The sequence below is a fragment of the Theropithecus gelada genome, chromosome 16 (genome assembly GCF_003255815.1).
Source record: "Theropithecus gelada isolate Dixy chromosome 16, Tgel_1.0, whole genome shotgun sequence".
Lineage (NCBI taxonomy): Eukaryota > Metazoa > Chordata > Mammalia > Primates > Cercopithecidae > Theropithecus > Theropithecus gelada.
In genome coordinates, this window is record NC_037684.1 from 10,438,552 (window position 1) to 10,458,151 (window position 19,600).

Genomic DNA, 19,600 nt, shown 5'->3' on the forward strand with positions numbered 1-19,600 from the left:
ACTTGCGAGGCTGAGGCACGAGAATGGCTTGAACCTGGGAGGCAGAGGTTGCAGTGAGCTGAGATCATGCCACTGTACTCTAGCCTGGTTGACAGAGGGAGACCCAGTCTCAAATAATAATAATAATAGTAGTAGTAACAATAATACATGTAAAGATGCAACAATAAAATAGTATTGTTAAAGAGCTTTATGTTAAATGTAGCCCCAGTCGAGCAGGTTCATTACATAAGTGAATTTTACATTTAATAATAAAAAGCCACAGTGACATTTGTATCCTTTAGTGCCAAAAATCTTTTAAAGGTAGTCGTAGTCTTCAGGCAGGGTTTACTTTCTTAAATTGACTGTTATTGTTTGATTCAGCACTTTATATATCCTAATGTTGATGCTTTTCACAAGAAAATATCACCTTAATAATGTGTTTAATATTCTTGTCTTGGCCAGGCATGGTGGCTCAGCCTGTAATCCCAGTGCTTTGGGAGGCCAAGGTGGGTGGATCACCTTAGGTCCGGAGTTCAAGACCAGCCTGACCAGTACGGTGAAATCCCTGTCTCTACTAAAAATACAAAAATTGGGCTGGGTGCGGTGGCTCACACCTGTAATCCCAGCACTTTGGGTGGTGGAGGCGGGCAGATCACAAGGTCAGGAGTTCGAGACCAGCCTGGCCAATATGGTGAAACCTCATCTCTACTGAAAATACAAAAATTAGCTGGGCGTGCTGGTTGCTACTTGGGAGGCTGAGGCAGAAGAATTGCTTGAACCCAGGAGGTGGAGTTGTCGTGAGCCAAGATCACGCCATTGCACTCCAGTCTGGGCGACAGAGCAACAGTCTGGGTGACAGAGCAAGATTCCATCACACACACACACACAAATTAACTGGGCATGGTGGTGCGTACCTGTAGTCCCAGCTACTCAAGAGGCTGAGGCAGAAAAATCTCTTGAACCTGGGGAACAAAGCAGAGGTTGCAGTGAGCTGAGCTCATGCCATTGCACTCTAGCCTGGGCATCACAGAGAGATTCTATCTCAAAAAAAAAAAGTTCTTTTGTAATTTTTATTCCTCCTATGGTAACTTTACTGAAATATGATCTGTGCAAGTGTGTGGATCAAGCATGATATTTCAAAAATTACAAGTTTGTATTGTGTATTATTTCTTACTGAATTTCTTAATAAATAATGAAATTTAGTCATCATGGTATATATCTGTCCAAAATGTATTCAGCACTATATAGGTAGGTTTTCTTACATCTGATGTGTATTGGTTTGAGATAATATTATCTAGATAAACAGATCATTTTGACTTCAAAAATAATCATCACTTTGATGTAAAGCATCAATGGTCTCAGGGGAAAAATTATTAATCTAATGAAAGAAAGAAAGACTGTCAAGGCCAGGAGCTCGAGACCAGCGTGGGCAACATAGTGAGACACCATCTCTATGAAAAAAAAAAGAAAGGAAGAATTAGCTGGGTATGCTGGCATGTACCTATATTCCTAGCTACTCAGGAGACTGAGGCTGGAGGATCGCTTGAGCCCAGGAGTTTGAGGCTGCTATGATTATGAGCTGTGAGCATGCCACAGCACTCTGGCCTAGGTCCTGTCTCTAAAATAAATCAATAGATACATATATTTTTAGTTTTGCCTTTTTTGAACCAAATGCAAAATAGCTATTAAAATTCCCCTTTAGAAAGACATAAAATTGTGTATAAATAGACATCAAAGTGTTTTACATGCATCATATAATTCCATTTGACTATTGTTACTTGTTATTTCTTGTTCACCTCCCTATTTATGTTTCAATATATTCTTTTGCAATTGTACTACATCTTAATTCCTTTTTCTCTGTTGGTTTCCATTTTTGTGTGTTTCATTGCCATTTTCCATTTTGCAGATTGCCCCACATCATCTCATTCTACTAAAACTGTCTCCCCATCACCTGCCTTTCTTGATGAAGAAGAATTCAGTGACTTTATGCAGGGACCTGTTGAAGTTCCCCCATGTGGGCCTTCTTCCCCATCCCAGCCCTTTCAGTCTTTCCATCCCTCCACCCCACTTGTCCAGTTGCATACACAGAAGGCTGGGACACAGCCTCTCCCTCCAGGTCAGAGTCCAGTGCCTTTTGCCTTACATGGTGTCCCTGGGCAAATTCCTTACTTCTCTACTGCTTCAGCCTCACACAGTGTACCAAAAGCAGGTAACTCTTAGCATTATTAATGAAAATATTCTTAAGATATCCTGGGATAACTTATTTTTGTTATATAAGTAGAATAATCCAGTGATGTTGGCAAATAAACATGTACATGAATGTATGACTGCTGTTGAAATTCAACAAACAAGTGTTCTAGATTTTTAAGTTCTGGGGTCTTCACATTCCGGAAAGGTGATTTAAAAGTTTTGCTCCTCAAGTAGGAGCACTTTAAACTGCCTTATAACTTTAAAAGAAATCTTCTGATTTTTCTGGAAGATTGTTGTTTGGGAGATTCACCAATATCATTTTCTTAAGAATAAGGAGCTAGGAAAGGCTTCTTTAGAAAGTACTCTTTCAGCTTCAGTGACAGGGCACTTGGGGGCAGAAGCCCGGGTTGTTCATTTACTATCAGTTTGTCCTTGATGTGCCTTAGATTTTGTCATCTGTAAAATGAATAGAGACAGCTACACATCCTGGCTTGAGACAGGGTGCTGGGAGGGATCTTGGCAGACATGTACTCAGTCCAGACTTTCTCATTTGATGGATGTGAAAACAGACCAAGAGGTGATGATGATGTCACTGGCCAGAGGCCTCCCTAGGAGTTAGTGAAAGTGTTATCTTATGTAGGTTGTCAGATTTCAAAGGTAGTGCTCCTTCTTCCACTATACTCTTCCACCTACTGTCTCGTAGAATTCTTTAGAATCACAATAGATAATTATGTTTACATTCTCTAAAATCACTAATAGTCTCTCAAGTCCTATACAGATGTACAATAATTGAATTATTTCAACGTTTACATTTTTTTATTTTTTGAGACAGAGTCTTGCAGTATCGCCCAGGCTGGAGTGCAATGGCGTGATCTCAGCTCACTGCAACCTCCGCCTCCTGGGTTCAAGTGATTCTCCTGCCTCAGCCTCCCGAGTAGCTGAGATTACAGGCACCTGCCACCATGCCTGGCTAATTTTTTGTATTTTTAGTAGAGGTGGGGTTTCACTATGTTGGTCAGGCTGGTCTTGAACTTCTGACCTTGTGATCTGCCTGCCTTGGCCTCCCAAAGTGCTGGGATTGCAGGCTTGAGCCACGGCGCCTAGCCACAGTGTTTACATTATATGTGGCAGGGCCTCCCTTTAGAATATGGAGGTGAGCTGGGCACCGTGGCTCACGTCTGTAATCCCAGCACTTTGGAAGGCTGAGGTGGGTAGGTCACCTGAGGTCAGGAGTTCGAGACCAGCCTGGCCAACATGACGAAACCCCGTCTCTACTAAAAATACAAAAATTAGCTGGGCTTGGTGATGGGCGCCTATAATCTTAGCTACTCAGTAGGCTGAGGTGGGAGAACCTGGGAGGCAGAGGTTGCAGTGAGCTGAGATCGTGCCAGTACACTATAGCCTGGGTGACAAAGTGAGACTCTGTCTCAAAAAAAAAAAAAAAAAAAAAAAGAATATGGGGGTGGAGATGGATGATTGAAAAGATTAGACATATACACATATACAGTTATATATAAATAATCCTTCATGCTGTTTGTTTAGGCCCTTCCTTGGAGGAGAAGTTCCTAGTATCTTGTGATATAAGTACATCTGGGCAGGAACAAATTAAATTAAATACTTCTGAAGTTGGCCACAAAGCCCTAGGCCCAGGTTCCAGTAAGAGCCATCCCAGTGTAACGGCCAGTAACGGGGGTGCTGTAGATGGATGTGTAAGTGGTACCACCACTGCAGAGGCAGAAAAGACTTCAGATCAAAACCTGTCAATTGAAGAGAGTGGTGAGCTCGTGAAACATTCAGCAAAAAACTTGTTTAACCAAACGTTGCTCAAATGCTAACACCTTAAGCATTAATCTTCAAATGAATGCTGCTTGATTTTGCTAATCGAAATTTTGCTTGAAATATATTTAATGCATTCCTTTCTCCAATTAACCTCTAAGATTTTGCTCTGAATTCTTTCAACACACTGTTACTTGTTTTTTAAAATGATTTTGATAACTGGTTTTCTTAATTGGAATCATTTCTGATTAAAAATTTTCTTTCCTTTTATTTTATAAAAACTCTCTTTTTTTCCACTTATACTTTGTCTTCTTCAATAAAGGTTGAAAAGTTAAAATGTAACTGGAAAAGTCACCAATGAGAATATAATCTTGCTTTGTCTACAATAAATCATATGCACCACTGCCTAAAATATCTAAATTTTATAAATTCAACCCTCAGAAATGAATTAGAATGTGGGCAGCCTAGGAGGCAAACTTTTGGGAGGATATTTCACTGGACAAAAAGCCCCCAAAAGTCCTGTATATTTAAAACATCTGTATCATATGTAGATTTAAAAAAAAAAAAAAAGAATGAAACTTTGCAAAGAAGCACTAGTAAAAACTGCAAGTAAAGCTGGGACAATTAAATATTTTTAGATACATAATTTTAAACTATCATCTATCATTTTTTTCCTTAATTTGTAATACATGTTAAATGGTGCAAGGCTTATATGATTTAGAATATTGAATTGATACATTTTAGATTTTGTATAATTTACTCTTTAGGACATAGTTAACGTACAAGAGTTGCTTAGAAACCAAATACTTTATTCTGAATCTGGGGCGGGGGGACCAAATATTTTAATTGTATTGGTGACTTTTTTTAGTGTCTCCAGCCAATGCTGTTTATAAAAAACCATGACTCAGTGTGATTTCACCATCTTCTCCATGGACCACTGTATACATTGATGTTTCTTATCTTCTAGGTGTGGGAGTATTTCCCTCACAGGATCCTGCTCAGCCCAGAATGCCTCCTTGGATTTACAATGAGAGTTTGGTTCCAGGTAAAAAAGCCCAGGATTCCCATCTGGATATTTTGCTATAAATATTGTAAATGTAGTTGTAAATATTTACTGTCATAGTTACAAAATATGCAGGAGGAATTGTGACTTTTCTTTTTTTCTGAAAGAGTACAGAAATTAAATAAATGTCGTGTTTTATAAGACTGCCTCATGTATGGAATAACTATATAAATGAAGGAGAATAGTTTTGTGTTAGTGTTTTATCAGCCATCATACTTCCATTTCTAAAAGCTCTTTTAGATTTATTATGCTTTAATAGACATTATCAAATATTTAGTTCAGTGATTAATAACATCAAGAATTTTACTAAAATATTTAATGTCATTTTCTGAATTCTTAGTTTATATTTTTAAAAATATTATTTCTGTGACTTATTTGTCATGTAATACTATATGAAATGAAAGACCATGTGGGATCTTTTTTTTCACATTGGAAGATGTGAAGGATAGTGTTTACTTTTTTTTTTTTTTTTTTTTTTGAGACAAGGTCTTACTATGTCACCCAGGCTGGAGTGCAGTGACACAATCTTGGCTCACTGCAGCCTTGACCTCCCCAGGCTCAATCCTCCCACCTCAGCCTCTCTAGTAGCTGGGACTACAGGTGCGTGCCACTACGCCCAGCTAATTTTTGTATTTTTTTGTAGAGACGGGGTCTCACCATGTTGCTCAGGCTGGTCTCAAACTCCTGGGCTCAAGTGATCTGCCTGCCTCGGTCTCCCAAAGTGCTGGGATTATGAGTGTGAGCCACTGCACCCGGCCTACTTTTTCTTTACGTATATTTTTACTGCTGAGCCAAAAAGAAAAAAAAAAAAAAGAAAATCCTTAAAGTGCATTTTCTTCTTTAAACAAAAAAAAATTTATTTTTAATTTTTATGGCTACATAAGTGTATATTTTTATGGAGTACATGAGATATTTTGATACAGACATACAATATGTAATAATCACATCAGGGTAGATAGGGTATCCATTACCTCAAGCATGTATTACTTCTTTGTGTTATGAATGTTCCAATTATACTCATTATTGTTTTCTTATAATAAAATAATTATTTTAATGAAGTATTCAAAATAATTTTAAACATCTGATAGTAAGATTAGACACAAATGAGTATGCTGCACAAATTATTGTTGACTGTAGCTACCTTGTAGTGCTATCAAATTCTAGATCTTATTCCTCCTATCCAACTATATTTTTATGCCTATTAACCATCCCCATTATTCCCCCCTCCCCACTACCCTTCTCTGCCTCTGGAAACCATCATTCTTTTCTCTGTCTCCATGAGTTTAGTTGTTTTAATGTTTAGCTTCCACAAACGAATGAGAATATGTGAAGTTGGTCTTTCTATGCTTGACTTATTTCTCTTAATATAATGTCCTCTAGTTCCAACCATGTTGTTGGAAATGACAGGATCTCAGTTTTTTTATGGCTCAATTTTGCTCCATTGTGTATATGTACCACATTTTCTTTATCCATTCGATAAAGTGTCTGTCAACGGACACTTAGGTTGCTTTTGAATCTTGGCTTATAAATTAGTACAACCACTGTGGAGAAATATTTATACTGTTCTCCATAGTGGCTATACTAATTTACATTCCTACCAACAGTGTATGAGGGTCCCCTTTTCTCCACATCCTCACCAGCATTCGTTATTGCTTGTCTTTTGGATAAAAGCCATTTTAAGTGGGGTGAGATGATATCTCATTGTAGTTTTGACTGACATTTCTCTGATGATCAATGATGTTGAGCCCCTTTTCATAAGCCTGTTTGCCTTTTGCATGTCGTCTTTTGAGAAATGCCTGTTCAGTTGTCTTGCCCATTTTAAAATCAGATTGTTAGCTTTTTTTTCTGTTGAGTTGTTTGAGCTTCTTATATATTTTGGTTATTAATCCCTTGTCGGATAGTTTACAGATATTTTCTCCCGTTCTGTGTGTTGTCCATTTTTTGATTGTTTCCTTTGCAGTGCAAAAGCTTTTTAACTTGATGTGATCCCATTTGTCCATTTTTGCTTTGGTTGCCATTATTTTTGGGTTATTACTCAAGACATCTTGCCCAGATCAATGTCCTGGAGAGTTTCCCTAAGTTTTCTTTTAGTAGTTTCATAGTTTCTGGTCTTAGATTTAAAAGTCTTTAATTCATTTCGATTTGAGTTTTGTATTTGATGTGGGATGGAGTCTAGTTTTATTCTTCTGCATATGTATATCCAGTTTTTCCAGCACCATTTATTGAAGAGACCCTTCCCAATGTATATTCTTGGCACCTTTCTGAAAAATGAGTTCACTGTGGATGTGTGGATTTATTTCTGGGTTCTCTATTCTGTTCCATTGGTCTCTGTGTCTGTTTTTATGTTATTACTATGTTGTTTTGGTTACTATAGCTTTGTAGTGTAATTTGAAGTCAGGTAATATATAGTAACGTACTGCAATTCCTCCAGTTTTCTTCTTTTTGCTCAGAATGGCTTTGGCTATTCTGGGTCCTTTGTGGTACCATATAACTTTTAGGATTATGTTTTCTGTTTCTGTGAAGAATGTAATTGGTATTGATAGGGATTGCATTGAATCTGTACTACCCATTGCTTTGGGTACTATGGACATTTTATCAACATTGATTCTTCCAAAACATGAACATGGAATATTTCTCTACTTTTTTATGTCCCCTTCAATTTCTTGCATTAATGTTTTATAGTTTCCATTCAAATGCATTTTCTGATACTACTCATAATGACAAAAGGCTGATTGTTACCAAAATCGTATGTACAATTCAACTGTACATAAAAATAATGGCTTTTCTTCCAAATGCCTATTAGACAGTTTGTATCTTTTCTTCTTCTCTGTCCAAACAAACGAAATCTAGATCTTGTTATATTTTGGAGTTTTATCCATTTTCTGCCGGTTTGTATTACTTTCTCCCTCTTCCTTCCAAACATACATGCACATATATTTTCTAGTCAGAACATGTATTTTTTTTTTTTTTTTTTTTTTTTTTTTGAGATGGAGTCTCTCTCTGTCACCCAGGCTGGAGTGCAGTGGCGCGATCTTGACTCACTGCAACCTCTGCCTCCCGGGTTCAAGCAATTCTCCTGCCTCAGCCTCCCGAGTAGCTGGGGCTACAGGTATACACCACCACGCCTGGCTAATTTTTTGTTATTTTTAGTAGAGATGGGATTTCACCATATTGGCTAGGCTGGTCTGGAACTCCTGACCTTGTGACTCGCCCACCTCGGCATCCCAAAGTGCTGGGATTACAGGCATGAGCCACCACATCCGGCCAAAAATATGTGTTCTTATGGAGAGCCCACTAACCTGTAATCCATACTTATAATCCCAGATGTAAAATTTTTGTTTTAAACAGTTTCTCTGTCCACCTTAGCCCTACTAACTTTCATCTCCCTAACTAAGCTTGCTAGATTTAGTAAATAACCATACAGGATGCCCAGTTAAATTTGAATTTCAGGTAAAAAGCAAATAATTTTTTAGTATAAGTATGTCCCATGCAATATTGGCATTCTTTATTTTAGCCCTGTCTCTAACAACATTTCCCACTTGGTCCTTTGGAAAACCCATGTTGTTATCAAAAACTCACCAACCGTACCCCCCTTTTTAAGACACTTGTTCTGCTTCCTCACCCTAACAGAAACTGGGTCTTTCCTTAAAGGTTGTATTTCCATAGCACCTTCTCCAATGGTGTTTTCTCCCACAGCCTCAATGTTGTTATAATTCTTACTTCCTGTTGCTCTTTTCAAACTGTTCCCACCATCATTACTCTACGGCTTCTCTTGTAATATCTAAAGCGTGCTGTCTTGTTACAATCTTCTACTGAATTATGAGACTTTGTCTTACCTCTAGCCCTAAACTTTATCTTTAGTACCAAGCTCCAGACTCTAATTGTCTGCTGGACGTTTCCTCTTGAATATCTCAATTTTTTTTTCTTTTTTTCTGAAACAGAGTCTCACTGTTTCCCAGGCTGAAGTGCAGAGTGCAGAGTTGCAATCTTGGCTCACTGCAACCTTTGTCTCGGGGTTCAAGCGATTCTCCTGCCTCAGCCTCCTGAGTAGCTGGGCCTACAGGCACATGCCACCACGTCTGGCTAATTTTTGTATTTTTAGTAGAGATGGGGTTTCACTATGTTGGCCAGACTGGTCTCGAACTCCTGACCTCAGATGATCTGCTGGCCTTGGCCTCCCAAGTGCTGAAAGATTATAGACGTGAGCCACCATGCCCAGCCGCACTGGAATATGTTTAAAGCAGTTTAAACCCTGACATGGCTTTGGTTCTATTAAAGCAGTTTGAAGATTATTCTTGTATACCAACAATGGCACCCCAAAAAATGAATCACTTGGAATGTGTTTCCATTTGTAATCTGGTATTTCCTTTAATAGATGCCTATAAGAAAATCTTAGAAACCACAATGACTCCAACCGGAATAGATACTGCCAAACTGTACCCCATTCTGATGTCATCTGGGCTTCCCAGGGAAACTCTTGGACAGATATGGGCCTTAGCTAATCGAACTACACCTGGCAAACTTACAAAAGAAGAACTTTATACTGTTCTAGCCATGATAGCGGTAACACAGGTAAACCATGTTTCTTAAGTTAGATCAAATAACTTTATTAGTATACATTGCAAGGATATGAAATCTTTTTTACTACATTGTGTAACTCCTTGTACATTAAAATTTAGATTATTTTCAGGATATAGTACTTCAAAAATGTAGAGTTTATATGATGTGCATAATAGCAAGTTATTCCTTTGTTTAAAGACCTTTTGTTTTGGTTTGTTTTTGAGACTGAGTCTCACTCTATTGCCCAGGCTGGAGTGCAGTGGTGCGATCTCAGCTTACTGCAGTTTCCACCTCCCGGGTTCAAGTGATTCTCCTGCCTCAGCCTCCCAAGTAGCTGGGATTACAGGCACCTGCCACCATGCCTGACTAATTTTTATATTTTTAGTAGAGATGGGGTTTCATCTTGTTGGCCAGGCTGGTCTCGAACTCCTGACCTCCACCTGCCTCGGCCTCCCAAAGTGCTGGGATTACAGGTGTGAGCCACCATGCCTGGCCTAAAGACTTTTAATATATTAACATTCTCTGAATTTGAAAGTTAGTCAGTAATAGGTGAAATTACTCTGTCTTTTGAAGTTTTCTCTAAAATTTCATAGATATAAAGTATTCTCAGTCTGGTAGAAATTTTTCTTTTATTGCAAAGTCATTTAAAATGATTTGATCGTATAGAATTAACCAAACGTGTCAGAAAGTGAAAATGTCAGAACTGATATGTGTTGGCCATTTCTTTGTTAAGTATTAGGTTTGCATTGACCTTGTAACTTTTTTTCTTAAATCAAATTCATGAGTTTTGAGAGTAGGAGTGGAAACATGCAAAGGCTACAGATTTTTACCTTTCAGTCTCTGCCAGATTTCGACCGTATGTGGTTTACAACCCCCTAATCCATTTTCTTTCTATCATTTGTAGAGGGGCGTTCCTGCAATGAGTCCTGATGCTTTAAACCAGTTCCCAGCAGCTCCTATTCCAACTTTAAGTGGTTTTTCTGTGACTCTGCCTGCGCCGGTGAGTCAGCCAACCGTGATACCTTCAGGCCCTGCGGGCTCCATGCCCCTCAGCCTTGGACAGCCAGTCATGGGTATTAACCTTGTTGGACCAGTGGGTGGAGCTGCAGCCCAGGCTTCTAGTGGTTTCATACCAACCTTCCCTGCAAATCAGGTAAATGAAGAAGCTGTGCATATTTCAAGTAATCACTGAAAGTGAATCTGGGCACCATTTTTTCCAGGGATACATGGAGTAGATTACTGGATTATAGGGAGCACATTTAAATTCTTAGGTTGTATCTTTCAGAAAAACTGCTAAACCTGAAATTAAAATACTTTAGTTTTTCACTTCTCAGATTAGCAAAAATGTTTTAAGTATATAATATTTAATGTCATTGAAAAAGTAGGGTAAAAGTGACTAATACACTCTAGGCTTCTTGGTACAGCCTTGTTGAAAGGCAGGCTTGGCAATAGTTATCAAAATTCTACATGTCAAGCTGGGCGTGGTGGTGTGTACCTATAGTACCAGCTACTCCAGAGGCTGAGGCAGGAGGATCACTTGATCCCAGGGGTTCAAGTCTGCAGTAAGCTATGGTTATGATCACACCATTGCACTCCAGCGTGGCAACAGAAGGAGACTCAGTTTAAAAAAAAAAAATTGCCTCAGCATGTCTGTATCTTCTCTCCTAGCAGTCACATTATTAGAAATCTATCCTAAGAAATAGTTACTCAAATTAGCAAAGATATGTAAGAATTTTTGTTGTAATATTGTTTGTTAGAGTAAAAAGTGGAAATAGCTAAATATCCAACAGGAGGAGAAAGGTTAAATAAATTTCAGTTCATTCACACAGTGGTGGTAATCTTTAAACTGAGTAAGATAGAGCTACATGTACTGCATGGAAATGTATCTTTGTTATATAGTTAAGAGTATAGAGCAATATAGTGTAATCTCATTTTTCTTTAAAACAAATGAGCTGTTAACAATACTTCTGGAGTGTGGGATTAGGAGTCAGTGTCCACTCTTTGTACATGTATGTGATTGGTTATGATGAGCTTGTGTCACTTAATTTGCAAACATGCATGATGTATCTATATGTCTTTTTTTTTTTTTAAGCATTTTGACCTTTTTAATTTTTTTTTTTTTTTGAGATAGAGTCTTGCTGTGTTGCCCAGGCTGGAGTGCAGTGGTGTGATCTTGGCTCACTGTAACCTCTGCCTTCCAGGTTCAAGCCATTCTCCTGCCTTAGCCTGCCAAGTAGCTGGGATTACAGATACCCACCACCACACCCAGCTAGATATGTCTTTTAAAGATGGCAGGCACTTAGTAACCCAATGAATGTCATTCAGCTATTTTTAAAATGTATAAATTAGTTTTTTGTTTGTTTGTTTGTTTTCAGCCAGAGTCTTGCTCTGTCACCCAGCTGGGCTGGTGTGCAGTGGCACAATCTTGGCTCACTGCAACCTCCGCCTCCTGGGTTCAAGTGAGTCTCCTGCCTCAGCCACCCGTGTAATTGGGACTACAGACACATGCCACCATGCCCAGCTAATTTTTGTATTTTTAGTAGAGATGGGGTTTCGCCATGTTAGCTAGACTGGTCTCGAACTTCTGACTTCAGGAGATCTGCCCATCTCGGCCTCCCAAAGCGCTGGGATTACAGACGTGAGCCACTGCGCCCAGCCTAGATTAGCTATTTAAACCAATTTTTTACCATTTGTACCAGAGAGTATCTAAAAATACAAAACAGTATTCCTGCCTTAAGCACTTGAGTTAATGTATCTAAACTGAGAAATTTTAAGGGCAGTCTTTGAAATTGACTGTTGGAGATTTGTTGTGTATTTATTTTGTCAGTCAGTGCTATTTATTTAAATATCCTTTATAAACCTAGGTAGTAAAGCCAGAAGAAGATGACTTCCAGGATTTTCAAGATGCTTCTAAGTCAGGATCCCTTGATGACTCATTCAGTGATTTCCAAGAGTTGCCTGCTTCTTCAAAAGCAAGTAACTCCCAGCATGGAAACAGGTAGAAAAGAGTTTAATATATTTAACATTGTATTTAACCATTAAGAAAGAGACATCCATAATAGGAAGGCTAGGTGTGAGAAATTTAAAAATTAAGACTCCTTACTCTGCTACTTTCTGTGATTATTCCTTCTGTATTAATACTTTTACTCTCCAAACTTCTCTCTTTTGTCCACCTTAAACTTCAGCTCCTACTGTTTCCTCTAAGTACGCACCTACCTGGCAATATTCTTTTTCACCTGTGCCAAACCTTTATTATAGCTAGAGCACCTGTGGAGTGATGACTTCATGTTCCTGTATTAAAGCAAGGTCTTCAACTGTTGAAAAGTTTTTTAGGCAGGAGCACATAATTGTATGTTTTTGTAGTGTTACGTACTGTTACTTTTCCACAGAATCATAATTCACAACTCTAATCATATTTCTTCACATTTCTTGTATAATTGACATTAGTGTCTTTTAAGCCTTCAGATTTCTGTTGTTTGCATAGACAGCTGCATAAACATTTCTCTAAGGTTTTACATGCCACGTTAAGCTTCGGGTACAGTAACTGATTCAGTATGTTGTCAGCATTTTTTATTTTTTTTTGAGATGGAGTCTTGCTCTGTTACCCAGGCTGGAGGGCAGTGGTGTGATCTTGGCTAACTGCAACCTCCACCTCTCAAGATACAGTGATTCTTCTGCCTCAGTCTCCCTAGTAGCCAGGATTACAGGTGTCCACCACCACACCCAGCTAATTTTTTTGTATTTTTGGTAGAGATGGGGTTTCACCATTTCGCCATGTTGGCCAGGCTGGTCTCAAACTCCTGACCTCAAGTGAGCCTCTCGACTTGGCCTCCAAAGTGCTAGGATTACAGGCATGAGCCACCATGCCAAGCCGGCATTTTAAAAAAAGTATTTAGATATTTCTGCAAAGTGGAACACATCAGACACCAGAGTAAGCGATATGAATTCCTTTGTTTTTATTTTTCAAATTGGTTTTTGTCAGAATACGTATTCCGTGTCTCCTGTGTTCCTGTTTATGCAGTTTCGCTCCTTTCTTCCCCATTTAGCCAATTGATTATCTCTTAGTTAGCACTTTGCCGCATACACACTGTAACAAGAACTAAGGGACAGGCATTATAGAGAATTACAAATTAGGAAAAGAGACTATTCTCCTGATTTTAAAAATATATTAAATGCATGTATGTAACATATAGAAGAAACATATAAGGAATGAGACCATAGAGTGCTGGTATTTCCAGGACTGCTGCACCAACACAAGCAAGTTAAACCTTCTAGACACATAAATTATATTTCTACTCCAGATCTCTTCCTTCAAACAAAATTTGTATATAGTACTACTATCTAAGCATTCCCATCTGAATGACTCAAGGCATCTCAAATTCACTGCATGAAATTAAATTCATTGTTTTCCTACTCAAAGCCAAATAAAAATGTGTTAAATCATTATTCCCTTCCTTGGTGAATGATGTCACCATATTCAGTCACCAGATTAAAAGCATGCTATTTACTTTGGCTCTGTCCTCTCTTCTTTACCACCATTAACTCTGTCAGCTCTGTGTGACAGTGTGTGATCTTAACTCCTGCCCGCTCTCAACTCTTGCTATTTCCCATGACTTACACTCCAGCCATGCCAGCATGACTCCAAACTGACCGTGCTCTTTCAAACTTTATACGTTCTGTTTGCTTCAGTCTGAAATACCCTTACCTAATCTCCCTATAGTTATAGTTCCATTTCAGAAATCAGCTAAATATAGGAAGTTTTTCCTAACCAATTCCTACCTCCAAGGTGAGTTAGGGGCCCCTCCTTTGCTACTGCTATAGTACCTGATGAATATCTGTGCCCTAATTGTAACTGCTGGTTTTCCTGACTGTTTCCCTTACTAGGCTGTAAGTATCTGAAGACAATCATTCATGTTTATATATGTAGTGCTTGGCCCCATCATATGTAATTAATAAAGTTTTGCTGGATGACTGTATTATAGTATGTGGCTTATAAACCTGATTTATCAAATTGGTGATTTATTTATCTGAGCAAAACTCTGTTTGTAGATGAAATTAAAATTTGGGGGTAGAAAGTTTTAAGATGGTGGCCAGACCTGAGATATATGGGGTATTAGCAATTTTGTGTGGCATTATCTCCATGTAATAGTTTACTTTCATATACGATACTTTGCAGATATTCCTCTTACATATAGCTCTGACTTGACTACTTCCATGCTTTCCTTGAATGAAACTATTTTATTTGTTTTTTTTTTTTTTTAAGATGAAGCCTCGCTGTGTCACCAGGCTGGAGTGCAGTTGCGCAACCTCGGCTCACTGCAACTTCTGCCTCCCGGATTCAAGTGATTCTCCTGTCTCAGCCTCCCTAGTAGCTGGGACTACAGGCATGCGCCACCACACCCAGCTTATTTTTGTATTTTTAGTAGAGACGGGGTTTCACCATACTGTCCAGGCTCGTCTTGAATTCCTGACCTCAGGCGATCTTCCTGCCTTGGCCACCCAAAGTGCTGGAATTACAGACGTGAGCCACCATGCCCAAATGAATGAAACTATTTTGGTATTATCTAGAATTCATACTCAATATTCATTTATTCATCCAGCAAACATTTATTTAGTATTTGCTATATGCCAGACACTGGGATAGGCATGAGAAATACAGAAGCAAAAACCACAGTTCCTGCTCTAAGGACACTTAGTTTTATCTGGTATTTAAATTATCTGGTAAAGTTCTCTTAGGATTAGTCCTTAAATATATGTATAAAATGTATTCCCTAGTTTATGATAATCTGTACTCCAAATTGTTTTAAAAAGAGATTTGTTAAATCATGATGTGAATAGCTAAGCCTAGGAGAGACCATTTTGGACAGAAAATGGGCATTATTTGTTAGAGAAGATGAAAAGGCAAGTAAGATGTTAGGAGTAGACCGGGATGGAGAACATTGTTAGTCTGTGAGAAAATAACATTAGTAAGGGACAGCACCAGTTGTGGGATGCCTTATGACTTATGACATACTCTATTTTAAAGCATTTTAGGAGTAAGAAGTGGCACAATGAAAGTGATTCTTGCTACTGTGTATAGGATAAATTCAATTGCCATGGTAATCCTGCTGTGAAATGATGAGAATTACTCAGGGTTTAGAGTTATAGACACTGAACAGTTTGTATCTGAGAAATTGGTTAGACTCGGTGTTGAACTAGATGTCAGAGTCAAAGGAGAGATGACAGTTGAGCCTGCGCATAAAACCTGAAGGGCCTCTGGAAGGCAGCAACATCATCCAGTTACTCATTCAGAAAATACTGTGTGCCGGGCACTTGGGAGCCTAGACTAATCAACAAAGCAGATATGGGACATTGATCATAGAAAAGTTAACAAGGGGGCCAGGGTTGGCCAGGCACGGTGGCTCATGCCTGTAATCCCAGCACTTTGGGAGGCCGAGGCAGACGGATCATCTGAGGTCAGGAGTTTGAGACCAGCCTGGCCAACATGGTGAAACCCCGTCCCTACAAAAAAAATAAACAAATAAAAATAAAAATACAAAAATTACCCAGGCATGGTGGTGTGTGCCTGTAATTCCAGCTACTTGGGAGGCTGAGGCAGGAGAATTGCTGAACCTGAGAGGTAGAGTTTGCAGTGAGCCAAGATCGCGCCACTGCACTCCAGCCTGGGAGACAGAGTGAGAAGTTGTCTTATTAAAAAAAAAAAAAAAAAAAAGACTGGCGGGGAAGGCTGGGTGCAGTGGCTCTTGCCTGTAATCCTAGCGCTTTGGGAGGCGGATCAGTTGAGCCCAGGAGTTCAAGACCAGCCTAGAAAACCTATGGAGACACCATCTCTACCAAAAATGGAAAAATTACCTGGGTATGGTGGTACATGCCTGTAGTACCAGCTGTCCCAGCTACTTGGGATGCTGAGGCAGGAGAATCACTTGAACCCAGGAGGTCGAAACTGCAGTGTGCCATGATCGTGCCGCTGCACTCCAGCCTGGGCAACAGAGCAAGACACTGTCTCAAAAAATAAATAAAAGTTCACAAAGGGTTAATGTACAGGAGTTTGGGGTTGGTTAGTTTATTCTGCTGAGATCAAAATATTTCTTTTTAAATGTATATATTTAGCAGGGTAAGCAACTAAATAAAACTACCACAGTCATATGGAGTGATTGTAAAACACCAATAGATTCACTAGAGAAAATGCAAAATACTTTTTTATGCCGAATTTTTTAAGTCTTACCTTTCAGTAGAATACAGGTTCGTAAGTGTAAAATCAATATGCCTTTCTCACTTGAGTATTTTCATTAGTATGAAAGGGTAGAAATAACTGTCTTCATGTTTGGAACGGATGATGAGTACTGTGTAACTGGCATAAACACTTTCATGGTGATTACAGTGTTTTTTTTTTAAATAACTTCAGAGAAAGAACTGGAATGAAATATTCATTTGCAGTGTGCATAAAATTACAGTCTGAGTCATAACTTTTTTTGAATGAAATTTTGTTGACTTTAATCAGCAAGCAGTAGTTCATTACCCTGAAGATCCTGGTGTTTTTTTTTTTTTTTTTCCCCAATTCTGTGAATATAATTTTAAAATTAATCAATTAAGTGTAACATGTAGTAGAAAGATTTTTACCAATGAGCCTTAAAAGGCCATAGCTAAAGTTGGAGGATCATGAAAAATAAAGAAATCATTCAACTCTTGGGGTTTTTTTCCCCCTAAGATGTTAATTGCCTTTATTCCTGTGTAACATCCTGTACAGTGAATTGTACTTTAATTACTTATGGAACTTTTAAAAAGTCAACTTACAATGTATAGATGATGGCTTATTTCATTTGTCAAGATCAGTTATGTAGCAGCTGTTTGGTGGTGATGTGAAATCATAATATTTGATGGCATTAAGTCCTAAAGGACTGTGTACCCCATTAGCATGCAGCTGCCAGAGCCTAGTTTTTACCTTGCTTGTAAGCCACTGATAAGAAGATTTAAATGACTGTGGAAATATTTTTGCTCCAGAGCAAAGAACTCAATAGAAATCCATTTATATAACTTGTGCATGGTATTGAATGACACAAACTAGTGGTGGAATGTAGTCATTCATATGTAAAGGTAGTTCTTCCAGGGAGCTGCCCGGGTCTGATAAGGGAAGAAGAAGAAGAAAAAAAAAAGTTAATGCTTTTATAGTATGTGTTTAAGCCTTCTAAGAATTACCCACACAGATACTACTCATTACGCTACTTTTCCATCCAGCATGAAATATGTCCACAGGCAAAAGTATCTTTATCTAATTTTGAAGTGATTGTTGTTTTGTTACAAAGATAGCTTCTGAAACCGCTGATGTGATCCCTGTAAAAATGCAAATTGTATTAACTCTACGGCAGCTTATCAGATGTGTGCACTTCTACTGGTAGGCAATGCAGTACAGTCAGAAGAAGAACAATTTACATTTGTCTTGGACAACATTTCGTAAATAGATTTTTATCTTAACTGTTCTACCTCTGCACTCTGAACCCATTGAAGATAATAATTTATATTAAGGTTAACATGATTTATTTTAAAATATTGAGTATACATATGGGGAACAGTTCACTTTTGTAGTTTTATGGACCTTAAGTTAAAATTGCAGGAAGTCATCATTCTTTAATAACCTACTTCCAATGCCATTCCAGTTATTATGGCTTAAAGAGGTGCTTAGACAGTCAGCATGGATCTGACCCCTCTTCATTTAATTAAGAAAAAAATGATTGGGTAATGTGTTTTATCTGGTTTTTTTTTGTTTTTTTTTTTTTTTTTTAGAAAAAGGACATTTTTTTTCTTTGTGGTGTATATGTATACTATATAGTTTCTAACTTTTAAAGCAGAGAGCCATGAGTTTTAATGAAATCCCTGTTTGCCATTTTAATTCGAACTTCTTTTTTGATGATAAAGGAAGCATTCAATTTCATCAAAACATGTTTCGTTTTTCCTTTAGTGCCCCTTCTTTGTTGATGCCACTTCCCGGAACTAAAGCATTGCCTTCAATGGACAAATATGCTGTGTTTAAAGGAATTGCAGCTGACAAGTCCTCTGAAAATACTGTTCCACCTGGAGGTAAAAACAGTGGGTAAATTCATAAACTTGTGAATGCTAAATTGCATAATATTTAAATTGTATGAATCTTTAAGTGGTGGTCTTCTGTGTGCTAAATGTGTAAAATGCCTATACCACATGTTAAGAGTGTTTGGCAGCCGGGCGTGGTGGCTCACGCCTGTAATCCCAGCACTTTGGGAGGCTGAGGTGGGCAGATCATGAGGTCAGGAGATCGAGGCCATCCTGGCTAACACAGTGAAACTCCATCTCTACTAAAAGTGCAAAAAATTAGCCGGGCATGGTGGTGGGCGCCTGTAGTCCCACCTACTTGCGAGGCTGAGGCAGGAGAATGGCGTGAGCCCGGGAGGCAGAGCTTGCGGTGAGCCAAGATCGCACCACTGCACTACTCTAGCCTGGGTGACAGAGCGAGACTATCTCAAAAAAAAAAAAGAGTGTTTGGTTAAACCAATCTGCCTGACTTCCTGGAGCTGTAATTTCAGGATTCCTAACCTTAATTGAGCTTCTGTCCTTTCTGTCATAGATCCTGGTGATAAATATAGTGCTTTCAGAGAACTCGAACAGACAGCAGAGAATAAACCTTTAGGTAAGTTTTTGAGTCCTTAAAAGGATAAATTATTTCCATTTTTAATAAAAAAGGGATTTTTGATGGTTCTTTCCATGGCATTCCTTTATTTTAGTGTGTGTGTGCGTGTGTGTGTGTTTGTGTGTTTAGGAGAAAAAAGCCGAATAGATAAAACAATATGGTATAGTAGTGATGTTTATAATAGATACTCTTAAAGTATTCTACTTCAGAAAACCTTAATAATAGCAACTGTGTTTAGGCCAGGGGCAGTGGCTCATGCCTGTAATCCCAGCAGTTTGGAAGGCCGAGGAAGGCGGATCACCTGAGGTCAGGAGTTTGAGACCACCCTGGCCAACATGGCAAAACCCTGTCTCTACTAAAAATACGAAAATTAG

The 19,600-nt window shown here is 38.6% G+C and overlaps 1 protein-coding gene across 6 annotated transcripts in view; it reads left to right on the forward strand.

The window, feature by feature from the left end:
- Positions 1 to 19,600, forward strand: part of SYNRG (synergin gamma) — a 93,378-nt gene that overhangs the window by 29,166 nt on the left and 44,612 nt on the right. For 3 of the 6 annotated variants that reach the window (XM_025361205.1, XM_025361207.1, XM_025361206.1), the window contains exons 7-12: positions 4,913 to 4,990; positions 9,384 to 9,580; positions 10,473 to 10,721; positions 12,433 to 12,566; positions 18,525 to 18,643; positions 19,164 to 19,226. In XM_025361205.1, the coding sequence (XP_025216990.1) occupies positions 4,913 to 4,990; positions 9,384 to 9,580; positions 10,473 to 10,721; positions 12,433 to 12,566; positions 18,525 to 18,643; positions 19,164 to 19,226 (840 nt within the window). Of the gene's footprint in view, positions 1 to 1,885; positions 2,189 to 3,711; positions 3,946 to 4,912; positions 4,991 to 9,383; positions 9,581 to 10,472; positions 10,722 to 12,432; positions 12,567 to 18,524; positions 18,644 to 19,163; positions 19,227 to 19,600 lie in introns of all 6 variants that reach the window. The other 3 variants (XM_025361203.1, XM_025361204.1, XM_025361208.1) reach the window with 3 other exon arrangements.